Source organism: Theobroma cacao, chromosome 2 (assembly GCF_000208745.1).
Source record: "Theobroma cacao cultivar B97-61/B2 chromosome 2, Criollo_cocoa_genome_V2, whole genome shotgun sequence".
NCBI classification, from domain to species: Eukaryota; Viridiplantae; Streptophyta; class Magnoliopsida; order Malvales; family Malvaceae; genus Theobroma; species Theobroma cacao.
Genome location: NC_030851.1, coordinates 35257088 through 35270537, shown reverse-complemented (window position 1 = coordinate 35270537; position 13450 = coordinate 35257088). Strand labels below are relative to the sequence as shown.

The following is a 13450-nucleotide window of genomic DNA, read 5'->3' as shown; positions in this document are numbered from 1 at the left end:
ACATATTATATATATAAAAATAAAAAAGAGGATAATAGAGAAAAAGGAAGAGAGATTATAAGCATTCAAATCTTAAAACAATTTAATTAATGACCTAATAGAGAGATATTTGTTTAATTAATTTAAGTTTAATGACGTAATAATTTTAAACAAGGTTGGTTTCTTATGGTACGCATGCAGTTGTTGAGTCTCACACTAAGGCCTGAAAGTTCACGGCGCTCCTATCTTTTGTCTCTCGGCCAAGAGTGTAGTCTTTGGGAAAGCAAAAACCGCTGGAAATGGCGGAATCAGATGCTGTTGTTGATAATCCCATAAGCCCAGCAGCTGAGGGAATGCTTAGTAATAGAAATAAAGCGGAAATAAGCAGCAAGCTTAAAGACGCAATTCTCGCACAACTTGCTGCTTCAAACCCCTCAATGCCCATTAGCCCCGACCTCATCCAACTCCGCTTGCAGCAATTCTTTCCAACTTTCCACACTCCCATTCACCCTCCTTACTCTTTGGTAATTAACTATCAATTTCACCTCTTTTATTTCTTTTTAGTTCCATTTTTGCTATTTATTCTTTTCTTCTTCAATAGTTGTTATTTACTCATAAAACAAAATTAAATTGATTCAAAATGGATATAGATGCTATGTACAAAGGGAAAATCACGTTTTTCGTTCGATTGCATCTTTCATTCTTATTGGTTTATTTGTATTGAAATGTATTTTTGCCTGCGGAAATAAAAAGTAAGTAGGAAAATTAATAACAAACCGTTACGTTTTGGAAGCGACAAAAGAAGCAAGAAAACGAGTTCCGAAATGCTTGTTTTGGAGCTGTTTTGTGCTGCAAATGGGTGGGTATGACTATGGCATGATTAATTACTCAGAATTAAAGTCCTTTAAACTAACACAACATGTTGCATGATATGATATGGTTAACATGTTTAGATACTATTACTCTACTCAGACACAATAAAGTTAGCTGATTTAGACATGACCAATCTATTTAAACATGAATAATAAAGTATTTTATGTTTTTTTTATAAATATTTATAATTCAATAAATAAGTATGTATAAGTTAGATATGTTGAGTAATGAGAGTTAATGTCTAAATACGATTAATTAAACGTGTGTGAAGGTGTCATATACGGATAAGATGTGTCAATCTGCGTAAGACATGAATATTTTTGTACTGTAAACAAGTTACACAATTATGATACGAATGTAATTATACATTACTCATATCCGCTTAAATTCCTGTTCCTGTTGTGTTAGTAGATCATATCTAAAATTGTCGGGTCTAGCCTGTAGCCAAAAAATGCTAACAAAGCAATTGCATTTGGCAAGAAATGTACGGATATGCTGCCATTTCTTTCTAAAGTAAAATGAAAATCTTGATTGCAGCTTAGCAATGGGAGAAACTGAACATTGTCATTTTTAGATTCTTATTGCTTATTTATCTTCTCACTTTTGCCTTTTTTTGTGTTGGTTGGTTTAGATGATACAACAAGCAATTTTGAAATTAAATAATGAAGGTGGGTCAAGTGAGGAGGCAATATTGAGGTTTATAGAGAAGGAGTATGAGGGTTTGCCATGGGGGCATGCTAGTTTTTTGAGTCATCATTTGGAGAAGGTTTGTAGGAATGGAGATATTTTATGTGTTAATGATGGGCGGTTTATACTCCAAGTGAATGATGGTGATTTGGGGCATGAGGAAGAGAAAATGAGTCATATATTGAACATTACAAATAGAGATGGGAAGGAAGATCAAACCTTTGTCCAAGTCAAGGGGAGAGAAGTTGAAGTTATTGATGGCTGGAGTGGGGTAAACTGTTATCAAGCTGAAGAATCTGAGGATCAATGTGAAGGCAAGAGACAGAGTGTTGAAGGAAATGGGCAAATTAAAGCATGTGAACAGAGAATTCTGGGATTTGAAGAACAAAAGGAAGGCAGACAAGGATTGATTGAAGAGGTTCAAGAAGAAAGTCAAAACTTCAATGGACAAATTGAAGTGGCTGAAGATGTCAATGAAGCAAAAGCAATGCCAGCTGAGGTGGCTCAAGAACAAAGGGCAGAAGAGAGGAAGCAACCAGAGATGACTGAACAACAGATTAAGGTGGTTTTTCTTAACTGTTTATATTATTGCAATTCGCAATAGCTTTTTTCCTCCTAGTTGTGGTAGCAGTAAAAAGAATTTAAACAGCACACATAAATATGACTATTGTCGTTGGGCTTAGTTGGGTGACTAAAGGTTGAATCAGGTTTTCAGTAACTTGAATTGCTGTAATTAGGCTTATAATACTTCTCTAAGAATTCTGCTCAATGGTAATGTTGCGATTCCTTAGTGCGAGAAAGGATTGTATTTAATGGTTACTTCATGTCAGTAAATCACTTCCATTTAAATTCTGACACATAATCATATGTTAAATGCGTCAACTTGTTTTTTTACACATCCTTTGTGGATTCTAATGAAGAATATTCCACCATTTAATATCCCCACAAATGATGTGTAATTTTTCAAGAAGTCTGATTTACTTGTCTGCATTTGAACAGAAGTGATATTTGCTGATTTGCTGTAACTCTTTCCTACAATCCTTGCTCATTTTACTAGGTTCCTCCTGAACGTAGTGTCTACTTAATTATGAAGTCTATTGTTCATTAAGGCTTTCAAGAACACCATTTCAGCAATGATTATACAATTAATGCTCTGGCAATCACCTTATAAAGGTAGCCACCTACATTAAGTGTAAGAATCTTTTTAAAATTAGTGACTTTAACTTGTGCCCTTATAAGAACCCTTTATTAAAAACCTTGGTTTATTCTGGTCTTAACCATGATACCAAAAGCCTATTTTCCTTTTTAAAAGCACACAACTTCTGGTGCCATGTAGTAGTGTTTGTCTTTAAACATCGTATCAAAATCCTCCTTCAATATGTCAAGCACTATATTAATCAACTTTCAAGGACAAGCCAGTGCTCTTTTGTTGGCTGCATGGACCTGAAACTTTTTATATGTGATTCTGCTTAGGTAATAAATTCAGTTCTTCTGCGGGAATGATGCAGTGAGCTAGAATCTTTATGGAATTTATGGCAGAAGCAACAGGAAATATTGAAAAGATAGTTTGGTACTCCTTGTAACAAATTCTATTTATTGATCATACATGGAAGAGCCAGTTCTTCTCGAACACATATAACTGCAGTACATAATCCAAATACCCTGGCTCAAGGGGTATAATGTTTCTATTCTTCTATTTTGGCAGGCAACAAGCATCTCTCCCTCTCTATCTCTCCCTTAATGTAATCCTAATTATGGGTAGAAGAAGATGCTTCTGTTAGGATGAGTTGATTCAACATTATTTGAAAAAGTTTCCTTGTTTTGTTAGTTAAGTTCTAAAATTGCAACTATCGTAATATTTTCCAGAGAATTCATGATGAAAATAAATGAATGATAATTTTGTAGTTCTGACTTTCATGGTCTACTGAGACTCCAGCTGGTGCCTGAAATACACTCCCTAAAACTGCAACCTAACAAAATGATTACTCATATCACATATTGCAACTTTGAACAAATAAGCACTTCTTATTCATACAAATTGAGCATTTTATATTTGTCTCTGGTTTTATAACTTCGTAGTTGTAAACAAAGATAGCTACACTAGCTCATACATTTTTCTGTTGGCACAAGTGTTAAATATATTTGTGACTGAAGTGCAACAAGATTTGACAAACAGCTGATTGAGACTTAATGCTTAAATGGAGTGAAAAGGTATTAAAGGATGATATTCCCCAGCATATGATGAAAGAAGAGAAGAAATATGTTGAGCAACTACATCAAACAAAGGGTGCTGATGGAGTAATGAAATCTAATGTTGTAATGATTGGTGAACAAGAGCAACCACAACGAGGTAAGATGAGTAGTGAACAAGGCCTCCCACAGGACCAGCAAGTTGACATCACAAGCAAGATGGTATTCCTTTGTGATGGAGAAGATGGAGAAAAGTTGAAGACTCCACTTGGGAAATGTTCCATGCATCCATTGGAAGAGGAAAAGATGGAAGCTTTAGAGCATGAAGGGCAGCAGCGAAGGAAGCTTCATCAAGGAGAAAGGGATTTGTTTATTGTCTGTGATCTGCAAGCACAACAGCAGTCACAATTGAGGACACATATTTACCAGAAGGCACATAAGTTGCACACAGACTCAATATCAGCATCTTGTGAATCCAGGGAGTCAGGGCAGATCCTTGTTAAGAAACTTAAGCTTTCTCCTCAAAGGCCTTCAGAACTTCCAGTAACTACATCTGAGGGGTTTACTCAAAGCAAGCAGAAGCCAACTAAGATTTATACTAGGAGAGAGGTACAAAATTCTCAGCTGAAAGTAAAAACTTACCTTGGTATGTCCAAAAATATAGAAGAGCTTGAGAAAAAGCAAGAAGAGGAGTTACAGAAACCAGAAAAGCTTCTAGAATTAGAAAGCAAGACCAAGGAAGCAAAATTTGGTGGTGAGGAGGCAGCTGTATCCCTATCAATCGAAGTGAAAGATTCCATGAATGCACCCTTGGATCTAGAGCAGCATGGAAGGGAACACCAAAAGAGGCAGATAAAGGTTTATGTTCGGAGAAATGTGAGCAAATCCCAGCTAAAAGAACCAGAAATTTCCAATATATTTCCATCAAATTCAGAATAGCTTGAAAAGAAATAGCAATTGGAGGTTGAATCTCTCATTGAACGCAAGCTATCAGGGGGCTGCTGAAAACTTAAAATTAACAGTAAAGAAAGGGGCACATCCGTATTAGCCTTCCTAGTGAGAGGGAATTGATGCTGTCTTGCTGGCTAAATCTTTTATAGTCTCAAGGTGAGCCTTTATTTATTTTGTTTTAGAGCTCTATGCTTGCTTGCAGTTTACCTGAGTGTATCTACATTTTTTTTGACAGCATTGATATGTTTGATCATATACTGATTCTTAGTGGAGCAGATAATTTCCATGCTGTATTATTTCACATTTAAGTGTCTTTGGTATCTGCAACAGATTACAAGATTTCTCATTATCTTGCTTCACAGTTTTAGGACATCCAAAATTTGTGTTTTCCTTTCCCCTGTAGTGGTCTTATCTCTAAAGCATGCACTTATATGTTCAGCTAGCTTAACTGCTTACTGTTTTGGGGTTGATAAGCTCAGCTGCGACATTGATGATAGTGAGAAGCCAAAATTCCCAGCCATCAGGGAATTGCAAGAAGAAATTTAGAATAGTGTTTGCAGAAATTATTACCTGAGGTTTCTTTAAAACTGATGTTATATAATGCTACAGGTCTCTGTTCAAGGATCCCATGCACTGGTGCACTTTTATTGGCACTGGCTCTTCACTTGCGTCATTCTCTACTGTCTTAATATTGTCAACCATTCAAACTTAAAGGGAAAAGTTTGTTTTCCTTGTCCCCATATCTTTGGTCTTCTTAATATAACCAAAGGTTTGAATTTATTGATGGAATCTATTGTTAACTAAAGTATCAATAGTTCTTTACTGTTATGCATCTTATTTATCCTCAACACTTGTGTTTCTGTTTCTTCAACATAAAAGTAGGAGTCAAACTTCACTCCTTCCATTTTGATTCATTGGATTGGGTAATTGTCGTCCAAATAGCAGCGTTTGGTGAGAGATTGCAGCACATGTTTATCAGTATCTAGATTAGCCAAGATTCCTTCATCTCGTTGTTTACTGAAAAATGTTTCAGACCTAATTGGGCTGCAGAATTGTTTGGTATGACCTCTATCCTTGTATTTTGTGAATGTTTTCAAGTTTTGAATTTTTTTCTTCTTCTCCAGATAATTATATACACAAGTAAATACTTATTGAGTTTTATTTGTTATGGTTTGTTGATTTATTAACTTCTTTTATTTGATATATTATGTCATCTATATATATATATATGTATTTATTGACAGTTCAAATTTTGTTTTGATACAATTGAAAATGAAAATTATTAAAAATAACAAGAATTTAAATTTGACTCTATCCCTTTTAAAAACAAGTAGCAAGAGTTGATTTTTATTCCTTCGCTACTAATTTTATTAATAAAATTAAATTAGTATGCGTGTAAACGTTAAATTATTACTTCCATGTCCTAAAGTCAACCCTGATATAATATAGTACTTGCGTTATTTTCACGGAAGAACCGAGAATCCGTACCAAAAGGGTGAGCAATATGTTTATTTTATCAATTTGAGAAATAAAAAATTTTGAGAGAAATTTTTTAGTGAAAAGTGGATTTTTTAATATGAAAATGATTTTTTTCAAAAAAGGAATAATTTCAAGGAATAATACTGTCATAGGTCTACACATTCAATCAAAATATATATTAAGTAAAGAAAAATTTTTTATTTATAATCTTTAAGACCTATATAATTTTTTATTGACAGTTGCTTTTTTGTAAGAATTTTTTTACTCATAGAGAGGAAATCATTTTGATCTGAATTTATCACATTGATTTAAATTATTAGAGTCTGTATTTTCAATGCAAAAAATTGACTTGATATATATGACAATTACATTAATATTTTTAAAATCCATGACAATTCAAGGTATTGAAAACTCAACTTTCATTTGAAGAGAAAAAAAATCTATTTATTTATATATATATTAATTTATAACTTCATTTAATTTGCGAATAATTTCAACAATTATGTTATAACAATGATGTTATAGACTGATATAATCATGATTATAAAATTTTTAATTTCATAACACTTCATGTCCGCAATGTCATGTTTTTGACGAAACCAGCCTTCATTTGCTTAGAGATTGTCCAACTGCAGCGGGTCTTTGGAAGCGTCTGCTGCCTCAAAATCATACACACCAATTCTTTCAAGCAACATTTCCAGAATGGCTCTACGTTAATCTTAGCCAAAAAAATTCCTCCATCTTTGAAGTCCCCTGGAACATCGTATTCGGCACAACTTGTTGGTATGTTCGGAAGTGGACAAACCCATTCATTTTCGAAGGTCGTGAAATATCCATTGGAGGACAGCTGAGTACTATCAAAAGCATGGCGGTGGCAACGTGGAATAACCGGTTAACCTGTCCATTACAAAATGGGAGACCAGCTCGGCAAGAAGGAATATTAGTAGGCTGGGTCTCCCCACCAGTGGATTGGATAGCATTGAACTCAGATGGGGCATACAGGAGTAGAAGGGGGGTTGCTTCAGCTGGAGGAGTACTGCGACTCTTAGATGGTTCATGGATAATGGGATATGCATGTAACTCAGGCACAAGCACAGCATACCGTGCGGAGTTATGGGGAGTTTTTCAAGGACTCAAGCTGGCTTGGGAACACGGTTACCGAAGAATTAACCTGCAGGTAGACAACAAGACAGTAGTTCACGCCCTTAATACTCAGTCTATGCATCCTTGCTCCAATTCAGATGTGATAAGAGCAATCAAAGACTTGCTGAGTAGACAATAGGAGGTTAGCATAAGTCATATTTACAGGGAAGGGAACAAAATCGCTGATTTCATGGCCAAATTAGGCTTTGATTTAGTTTCTGTTTTCGCTACATATGATGCCCCACCTGCAGATGTAGCACATCTTTTGTTAAATGACAAATTGGGAGCTGGTTCCCCACGCATGATTAATCAATAAAGTGCCTTCTTTTCTTAAAAATAAAAAAAAATGTGTAGAAGATTAAATCGAATAATGATTACGTCAAAATTTGGTGATCACGCGTAAAAAAATTGGTGCCCACGAGATCATGTTGTCGCTTAACACCGACAACAAACAGATTCCGGTCCACACCTTCCACGTTGCAATGCAATAAACACTGAACACACGAATATAAGGCTTACGTGGCACGACCTCGTTCGTCCGATGACATGTCACACTGGCGATTGGCCACGGTTAAACTGGAGTTATGGGCCGCGAATAGGCGAATGGCTATGGGAGGAAGGGAGCCTAACAAAGGCAGAGAGCAGCGTTTTGCGTGGTACGCAGCCTCGTCAAAACCCAAATCCTCCTCTTTGCTTTCTCCTTCTGATCAATTTAATATTAATTGCGATCTTATTCCAGTATGATTGAAACGACGTCATCACCTCACCTACCTCCAATCCCCTCTCTCCCTCTTTCTTTATAGCTTCCGCAAATGTGGGGATAAGATAAGGTTTGAATTTCGAGCAGACCCAAAAAACCCTTTTAGGTAATGTCTCTCTCTTTTTTTTTTTTTAAATACTACTAGTAATTGTTTTTCCTTTCCCATTTTTTCCATTTGTTAATATATCTTGATATAAATAGTAACGATGGGTTTCTGACAGCAGTTGAGTTTTGACCTGTTCAAGTTTGGTCAGCTTCCGCTTGATTCGGGATATGTGCGCACATACGTATAAATATACGCTTACGTGGTGTATTTCTACGTATGAGGTGTTGGAGGTGCTATTTGAGCAGTTGATATCTTCCTCTCCGTGATTATTTAAAGCTCGTGTCTCCAATCTTCAAGCTTTTTCAGCTTCTGGCTTGGAGTCGTTCGCCGACAAAAAAAAAAAAGAGTAATCTTTCTTCTTGCTCCTTAATATTTTTATATATATATTTTAATGAGTTTTAGGGTTTTTTTTTTCCCTGTTTGGTGGAGTTTAAATATCTGCTTGATGGGTGATATTGTTTTGAAGTTTTGCTTATAGAATGGAAATTTTGATGTTTTAGCCTTTAGGATGAAAAGGACTTGAATAATAAAGGTAATACCTACAAGCTTATTGGGTCGATTTTCTTTTCTTGATTTTTAACAAGTAATATGTCTGCTTGGGGATTTTTAAAGTCTCAAAACATTTACCAATCATAGAGTTTATTCTTACATTTCTAAATTTTATAACTAGATAGGAAAAAATCGTTTTTGATGTGTATGTTTTTGTCCTTATCTTGTCTATATGCTAAAGTTTGCATCTAATTTACTAGCTGGTGTTGCTAGAGGTCTGCATGAACACGTATCTTTGAATAATATTGATGTTAAAATTTTAGTTCTTTGTTTGGAAACAAGATTTTCGGGTAGTGAATTTGGATTTGATTTTCTCCATAAATTATGAAGATGAGTGTAGTTGCTGTATAAAAATATTAGTAAAACTTCCATACACCTAAACATTTTAAAGAGTGTAATGGGATATATTTGAAATTCACTTTTCCAGTCTCGGTAGTACAAATTCACTACGTAATAGAAATCTAACAAAATCCATGGATTTGAGCATAATCATAAATCTTATACATTCATGGGTATTACCGCACAACTTATGCTATATTTGAAATTCAAATCCACCTTTCATCAAGTTCCCAAATGCAACCCTGAATAACTAATGTTTAGAAGGTTGAGATCTATTCAATGTTAAGGGTTTCGCACTTTCATTGTATTACTTCAAGTACGCTGTGAGCACACTTGTAGTGTAAGTTTTGTGTATTGATTTTGTTTCAGAGGGAATCTAATGGTTATTTTATTTAATCAGAAAATGTTTGACAAAGATTTTTTCACTGAATATGGTGAGGCAAGTCAATATGAAATAAAGGAAGTAGTTGGCAAAGGGAGTTATGGTGTGGTTGCATCTGCAATAGATACTCACACTGGAGAGAAGGTAGCTATTAAGAAGATGACCAATATCTTTGAGCACACCTCTGATGCTACACGCATTCTTAGAGAGATCAAACTCCTACGGCTGCTGCGACACCCAGATATAGTTCAAATAAAACACATAATGCTTCCCCCATGTAGAAGAGAATTTAAAGATATATTTGTTGTTTTTGAGTTGATGGAATCTGATCTTCACCGTGTTATAAAGTTAAATGATGATCTAACCCCTGAACATCATCAATTTTTCTTGTACCAGCTTCTTCGAGGTTTAAAATACATTCACACAGGTTGCTTTCTTTTACATATCAATTGCTGTAGAGTTTTCTCCAATTTGTGCACTTTTTTACCTTTTCCTTTCAATGTTTCAGCACATGTTTTCCATAGAGATATAAAGCCAAAAAATATACTTGCTAATGCGGACTGCAAACTGAAGCTTTGTGACTTTGGACTCGCTCGGGTATCATTTACTGATGTTCCTTCTGCTATTTTTTGGACTGTAAGTGATTCCTTCTTGCCATACGACTTGTCTGCTATTCATTGGCATTGTTTATACCAAGTTAGCTATCCTTCGCATTTGATCATCACATTTACATTTCAAGGATTATGTGGCGACTCGATGGTATCGGGCTCCTGAATTGTGCGGTTCTTTTTTCTCCAAGGTAATAATATCATTTTTTCTCTTACTGCAATTAATGATCTTCACTTAAAAATTGCTAGTCAGTTCTATTGTTTTTTTTTAAACTGTCTTATTTTAGTTTAGTTTAGGGATTTTATGCTACAGGCAAATATATATTTGAGTTCATGTTGTTGTGTAATTGTGGCTGTGGTTGCTTGAGGGGGTAGAATAGCTAGTGCTTGGGTGAGAAGAAGCTTTCTTGCGTATCTAAGTTTTTTGGGTTGATGAATGTGGATGTTGCAGTTTGCTTTCTTTGCAAGAGTTTGTTGATTCAGCATATCTTTGAATTCTAATCCTCTGTTTTCTTTTTTGTTCTCTCATACACACATACACTGCTTTTAGAATTTTACTTTATATTCTATTCAGGTGAACAATTTTGAGCTGAAGTCCTTTAAGTACTTTATTAATTGATTCAAAACCTGTGTTTTCTGCAGTACACCCCTGCTGTTGATATTTGGAGCATCGGATGTATATTTGCTGAGTTGCTTAAGGGAAAGCCATTGTTTCCTGGGAAGAATGTGGTGGATCAATTGGATCTTGTCACTGATTTGCTTGGCACTCCCTCTGCTGAAACAATTGCAAGGGTCTGCTATCTCCTTTGTGATTAGAGAAAATTTTCATCAGCGCTTGTTAGGAACCTCTTTAAGTTACTTCGTAGCTTTATTCTAAATGTCGCCAAGACCTTGTTTTCCAACCATCTTGACTCTTATAATATCTGCAGATTCGGAATGAAAAGGCTAGAAAATATTTGAATAGCATGAGAAAAAAGAAACCAATTCCTTTCTCAGAAAAATTTCCAAATGCTGATCCAATGGCCCTAAATTTGCTTAAGCGTCTGATTGCATTTGATCCTAATGATCGTCCATCTGCTGAAGAGGTAAACTATATGGGTTCTGATAGTTTAAGATTTGGATCTCTTTACTTCATACTCTATGATTTACCAACTTCACTGATTTTTCTTTATGCAGGCATTAGCTGATCCATATTTCCATGGATTGGCAAATTTGGACAATGAACCATCCCTGAAACCCATTTCAAAATTTGAGTTTGAATTTGAAAGAAGGAAATTGACAGAAGATGACGTCAGAGAGCTAATTTACAGAGAGGTATGCATGTACTCAGAGACTAGTTCTTGCCTGAGTGATGTTATTGTCAATTTGATGCTCTCTTTCACTATTGTTTACTGTGTTGCTTCTTATTTTTTAAAACGCAAACAGATATTAGAGTACCATCCACAGATGTTGCAGGAGTACCTTCAAGGCAAAGATCAAATTAGCTTCATGTATCCAAGGTCAGGCATCTATCTATTTTTTCTGATGATGGTTTAGAACAGTTACCGAAAACATAAATCATAAAGATCGAACCCTTGTAATTGTGATGATTGACAGTAAGAATCCAGGTCTCAGCTGTTTGAAATAGAAAGTGATGAATTATTATCTTTGATTATTTCCATCAAAGAGTTCATTTGTTAATTTAGATGCAGAGCTGACAGTGATGCTAAAAATCTTTTTTTCTATAAAAGATAGCACGAACTTACAGGGAGTGCCACCTATGTTGAAAGATGGTCATGATGAGAACACTGTCATCCACCATGAAATGATGTTATTATTAACACTAATTTGCATTTTTCATTGTTCAAAGTATCAGTCTGTGTTCTTGTTACTGCAATATTTGTCATAAGTTCAGGTTAAATCTCTACATTGTTCTCCCAACATAGGAAAGCTTATTCTGGCATATACACCTCCAACTTGTGAGATGGCATTGTTAGTTCAGTCCTAGTAAATTATTATGCGAATTACAATAGTGGGGATTGATTCCACTTTAAGCATGTTGCATCAAAGAATATTCTGAAACCTTCTTGCGTTTCAGCAAGCATCTTTAGTGTTGAGCAAACCTTAGGCACAAGAGAGGAATTATAATACAACTTTAACGTTGATTTAACACAACAATCTTCTGGCCATTCATCTAAATTTTAATAGGATTTATCATCTTCTAGTTATATGATTATATTACCTGAACTTTGCATCTTTACTTACTGTTTGTGTCCCTCTTTATTTTAAATGCATTGAATATTAATTCAATTAAGTGTTTTATGTCAACCCAGCGGAGTTGATCAGTTCAGGCGACAATTTGCCTGTCTTGAGGAATACGGCAAAAATGAAAGAGGCATTCTGCTCCAAAGGAAATATACGTCTTTGCCTAGGTGAATTACTGGAATATTTTCTTATTTGCAATTTCTTGGTATAAATGCATGCTTTTATTATACTGGCTATGACCTTTTGTTTCTCAGAGAGCGAGTTTGCAATGAAGATACTGATGATCAATCAAAAAAGCGTACAGTGGCTTCTGCTAACCGTGCAACACTTCAAAGCCCTGCAAAGTTGCAAGGATCTGGGGAATTGGAATGTGCAAACCCAAATGTTTCAGGGATTCATAAAGCGTCTGCCAAACCTACACGCAGTGCTCGTCGCCTGTTGAGAAGTGATAGCATCAGTGCTTCAAGGTGTGTTGGTGTCATTCGAAAACCTCGTGAGGTATGTATTCCCGAACTATATATTGGATGGCTGTTTATCAATGTTTCACTTCACAAAGGGGTTTAGTATCCTCTCTTATGTCTCTAACCCTTTTTCAGGTGCACAATGAAGTACAGAAAGTGGGGGCTTAACGTGCTTGATAATGTGCGCTTGACAAAGATAATCTGCAGGTGCTTTGTTTTCTTTTGCTAGGTCAACAACTCTCTTTCGAAGGTTCATAATCTGTCTTTTAGGCCATAAAATTGTGGAAAGTTGCTCGAGCTCTTGAATTATTATTGGCTCTTTAATGAACTAGTATGTGGTGACCCTGCTGATGTAGCATGTAGCTGTTATTTATGACTCTTCAGAGGAAGTTACTTACCTGTTTGCCTTTTTAAGTTTAACAAATTATTTACTCATCTCAATGGCAGCAACTTTAGGGAGGCAATTCTTGTGGTCATGAATTGGGCCATTACTGTAAAGATAAAAGCTTATTTGCTGTCAATATTCAATAGTTAACTAGGATTCAGTGACATTTTCACATGATTCAAAATGAAGCATATTCAATTACAGTAACATTTTTAGCATTTTGTTGTATCTGTGAATCCAATATCATTTCTACCTCAATTGGTGGCAGATATGGATATGCATTAAAGAGCCCACTCATGTATCTTGAGCTTCTA

General features: G+C 35.4%; 2 protein-coding genes across 4 annotated transcripts; both read left to right on the top strand.

Moving 5' to 3' along the window:
- LOC18609778 lies at positions 168–5508 on the top strand. 2 transcript variants are annotated; one of them, XR_001926666.1, is made up of 4 exons: positions 168–503; positions 1484–2101; positions 3751–4836; positions 5290–5508. XR_001926666.1 is itself a non-coding variant. In XM_007045082.2 (3 exons), exons 1-3 carry the CDS (start codon positions 279–281, stop codon positions 4666–4668), a joined length of 1761 nt encoding a protein of 586 aa, XP_007045144.2. In that variant the 5' UTR covers positions 168–278; the 3' UTR covers positions 4669–5464. The 2 variants fall into 2 exon arrangements, 1 of the variants encoding a protein (XP_007045144.2); XM_007045082.2 differs by having other exon boundaries at positions 3751–5464.
- On the top strand, positions 7865–13450 carry LOC18609776 (mitogen-activated protein kinase 17). 2 transcript variants are annotated; one of them, XM_007045077.2, is made up of 12 exons: positions 7865–8132; positions 8287–8514; positions 9457–9865; positions 9947–10074; positions 10178–10237; positions 10689–10838; positions 10976–11131; positions 11223–11360; positions 11472–11545; positions 12359–12457; positions 12545–12788; positions 12887–13450. In XM_007045077.2, the coding sequence occupies exons 3-12, from the start codon at positions 9460–9462 to the stop codon at positions 12917–12919; spliced, it is 1488 nt and encodes a 495-aa protein (XP_007045139.2). In that variant the 5' UTR covers positions 7865–8132; positions 8287–8514; positions 9457–9459; the 3' UTR covers positions 12920–13450. The 2 variants fall into 2 exon arrangements, with proteins under 2 accessions (XP_007045139.2, XP_007045138.2); XM_007045076.2 differs by having other exon boundaries at positions 8284–8514.

What these genes read in the sequence shown, in the direction of transcription:
- LOC18609776 (XM_007045077.2), top strand. Translation starts at nt 9,460, where the DNA reads ATGTTTGACAAAGATTTTTTCACTGAATATGGTGAGGCAAGTCAATAT. An exon ending in GAGAGCTAATTTACAGAGAG is followed by an intron (nt 11,361 to 11,471) that starts GTATGCATGTAC and finishes AAACGCAAACAG; the next exon opens with ATATTAGAGTACCATCCACA. An exon ending in TCATTCGAAAACCTCGTGAG is followed by an intron (nt 12,789 to 12,886) that starts GTATGTATTCCC and finishes ACCCTTTTTCAG; the next exon opens with GTGCACAATGAAGTACAGAA.
- LOC18609778 (XM_007045082.2), top strand. Translation starts at nt 279, where the DNA reads ATGGCGGAATCAGATGCTGTTGTTGATAATCCCATAAGCCCAGCAGCT. An exon ending in TTCACCCTCCTTACTCTTTG is followed by an intron (nt 504 to 1,483) that starts GTAATTAACTAT and finishes TGGTTGGTTTAG; the next exon opens with ATGATACAACAAGCAATTTT. An exon ending in TGACTGAACAACAGATTAAG is followed by an intron (nt 2,102 to 3,750) that starts GTGGTTTTTCTT and finishes TGGAGTGAAAAG; the next exon opens with GTATTAAAGGATGATATTCC.